Below are 3,299 nucleotides of genomic sequence, written 5' to 3' on the forward strand. Positions count from 1 at the left end.
TCCTACTTTCCTTGCGGCTCGGAACTGTGAGGTACTGTCAAAAAAAAAAAAAAAAAAAAAAAAAAAAAAAAAAAAACCCTTCCACACTCAAAATAGCTACGTTACAGAGGAGAGTTGGAACGTGTTCTGGGAGTGGGTGTGTTTGTTTGAGTTCGGTGTGTGCAGAAAAGGCGAGCCTCGCAGCCGTCCGCACACTTCCCTCCGCAGCGATGGGCACGCAGACTGCACAGCTCCCGGACCAAGGCTCTGAATGGTAACGTACATTTATAAAGATTGTTTTCTTAACTATTTTGAGCCATTTTATAAATAATATGCATGTGTCTGCTAACGCATATGCACATATATATTTAGTCAGCGATTGCTTGTTTTCTCCTCTGGCTGGTCTTGTGCGGTTACTTACTTACGGGGTATGATTTCTGAGGTGTCAGAAAGAGCTCCCCCCACCCCCCCGCCCCGTACCTCCTACCCCAGCCACCCAAAAATATCTCTTGGGCTGGCCCACCACAGAGCCGAAAATTCCCACAGTGCTCAAATGAGTTAGTCATTGAAAGCAGCTGTTAAAATCCTAGTGTCACACTGAGAGATGAAGCAGACATTAGAAGTCCAAGACTATGTAAAGCAGAGAACAATATGGAGAAAGTGTTTCTAATACAATGTTAAGTTCCAAGAGGAGAAGGCACAGGGACATACGCAGGCTGGCTCAGGTGCTGTCTGTACAATGTCATGGGGTCAGAGCCGGCGTATATGACCCAGCTCGTATATGTGGGAGCCTAGAGCAAAAGGACCCCAGCCCTGCTGGGCGGGCTTTGTTCTGCTTTGTTTTGAATGAGCGCTTGCCACCGTTTCTGATGCTCAGATCCTGCTCTCTTCACAGTGTATCACCAGATACCTCCCTTTGCTGATCCCCGGGGGCTCCTGTTAATCAACCTTGGCAGGGCCCAAAACCCCACCTCCCGGAGAACTCGGGGAGCCTCACATCTGCCTGCGACGAGCTTTTAGAAGGGCCTCACGAGAGCTCACGCAATCCCTCTTGGCAGCAAACCGCCCAAGCCGGCCCATTTCCTCAAAAGATGGTGGAGGACTTCGCGGCCTCCTATATGGCTCTGAAACTGGAGAACGAGCTCCTGCAGGCCCAGGTGCAGAGGCTGATGGACCAAAACGCCGCCCTGCAGGCCCAGATCCCAGAGCTCCAGAAGCCCCGAGCAGCCGCCCAGGGGCCCGCGACGGTCTCCGAGCCCCTGGATCCCTCAGCACCCTGGGGCCCCCCAAGCCTCCCAGGGCGGGAGGAGCCCCAGAAGCCCTTGGAGCCCCCAGCGGCCCAGGAGGCCCAGGCACTCCCACCTGTCCACGGGCTCTCATCAGCCTGCGGGGCTCAGAAGCCTCCAGACGGGAAGGAGCTTGAGAAGCCCCCAGTGGCCCTGGAGGACCACAGGCTCCCAGACGTCAAAGAGCCCCGAGAGCCCCCTGATACCTACAATGTCCCAGAGGCCCACGATCCAGAGCTCCAGGATCCCCCAAGTGCCCTGGAAGCCCAGGAGACACCAGAAGGCCGGGAGACCTCAACAAACCAGGAGCCCCATGAGCTTCAGGCTCCCCAGGAACCTCCGGAGTCTCACTTGCCCCAGGAGTCCCTGGGGGGCCTAACAGCTGTTGAGACATCGGCGGCTCCGGAGTTCCCACAGTCCCCCAGTGGGTTAGAGGCTGAAGAAGCTTTCCCCTTAGAATTCCCTTTAGCCTTCAACGGGACCGCGCAGAAGCTTCCAGAGTTCCTGGTTCAGTTGAATAGTTACGTGAGAGCCAGAAGGCACCTGTACCCCACCGAGGCAGCCTTAGTGAGCTTCGTGGGCAACCGCTTCTCAGGGGAGGCAGGAAGGTGGTTCCAGCCCTTAGTAGATATTCAAAGCCCCCTGCTGGAGCAATTTGAGAGTTTCATCCAAGTGCTCCAGGATACTTTTGACAATGCAGAAAACATGGACGATGCCAACCGCCGCCTCCGTCAGCTGGGCCGGGGGGAGGACCCTGTCCACCGGGATGCGACCCACTTCCACCTCATTGCTCAAGTGCTAAACTGGGAGGAGAGCACTCTCTGCATCCAGTTCCAGGAAGGGCTTGCCAGCTCTATCCGAGACGAGCTGCCTCCCACACGCCCAGCCACCAGCCTGTGTGATCTAATCACCCAGCGTATCAGCCTAGAAGACAAGCTAGGCAGCCAGCCCGATGTAAATGCCCAAGGGGCCCATTCCTCTGAGGACACAGCTGGGCCCAAGAGTCCCCCAGCTGAAAACCGCCCTGCGCAGGATGCCAACAACCGCCCACACCTCAGTGAAGCTGAACGGGCCCGGCGCCGCGTGCGCCACCTATGCCTCTACTGTGGTCACCCCGGTCACTTTGCCAGAGATTGCCCTGTCAAGCCTCATCGTGCCCAGCAGGCGGGAAACTTCGAGGCCCGGCGGTAAGGGGGAACCCGGGCGGGCCAATCTACAAATATGCGTCCCCCTCACTTCCAATATCCATGTCCCGTACCCTATGGCTTACTGTTGAAATTCGACTGGGGAGAAGGCAGTTCTTTGAGCAAGCGATGGTGGACTCGGGCTCCTACAGAAACAGCATCGACCATTCCGTGGTCCTTCGGGAGAAGCTGCCCATCCGCAACAACATATTCCCGCTGATGCTCGAAACGGTAGACGGCCGTCCGCTGATCAACGGCCCCGTCACTAAGGAAACACCACCTGTCGAAGTGAAAATCGGAAACCACGTGGAAGAGCTCCAGTTTGATATTATTCACGCGCCGCGATACCCTCTGATTCTCGGAATCCACTGGCTTGAAACACACGACCCCAACATCGAGTGGAGTAGCCGCACCGTGTCCTTTCCGTCCCGTTATTGTCACTACAACTGCTTCAGGCACAGGTGGAACAGAAGACGGCGCGATGAGATCGTTGCTGCGTAGATCCTGTGTCCTAGTGACTGCTCCTGGCAAAGCTGTCTTCTGTTACCTCAGCTGTCGTCGGCATTTGCTGCTTCCAGAAACTTCCACTGAATCTCTGGCGATGAACAAAGGCTACCTGTACAACGACCCTGCCTCTTGGATCATGGACTAAACCTGACGAATTTGAGCTGCTTTTTTTTTTTTCTCGCACCAACCCTGCATGCCCCTTTCTCTGAACCCTGCATTACTGCAGGGCTGTTTTAATTACAATCTATACTAACACTATGCATGAGAATAGATATTAGAAACTAACACGGAAAAAGTAATAGTTGTTAGACTGACTTTTTTTTTCTTATCAAGATTTTCTCTA

The 3,299-nt window shown here is 54.7% G+C and overlaps 1 protein-coding gene across 1 annotated transcript; it reads left to right on the forward strand.

Moving 5' to 3' along the window:
• Positions 1-207: 207 nt before the first annotated feature.
• Positions 208-2,471, forward strand: RTL3 (retrotransposon Gag like 3). The gene is made up of 2 exons (XM_090264733.1): positions 208-253; positions 875-2,471. Exon 2 carries the CDS (start codon positions 1,071-1,073, stop codon positions 2,454-2,456), a length of 1,386 nt encoding a protein of 461 aa, XP_090120859.1. The 5' UTR covers positions 208-253; positions 875-1,070; the 3' UTR covers positions 2,457-2,471.
• Positions 2,472-3,299: the final 828 nt, after the last annotated feature.

This window comes from Furipterus horrens, unplaced genomic scaffold (genome assembly GCF_987537825.1).
Source record: "Furipterus horrens unplaced genomic scaffold, mFurHor1.1.pri manual_scaffold_17, whole genome shotgun sequence".
NCBI lineage: Eukaryota > Metazoa > Chordata > Mammalia > Chiroptera > Furipteridae > Furipterus > Furipterus horrens.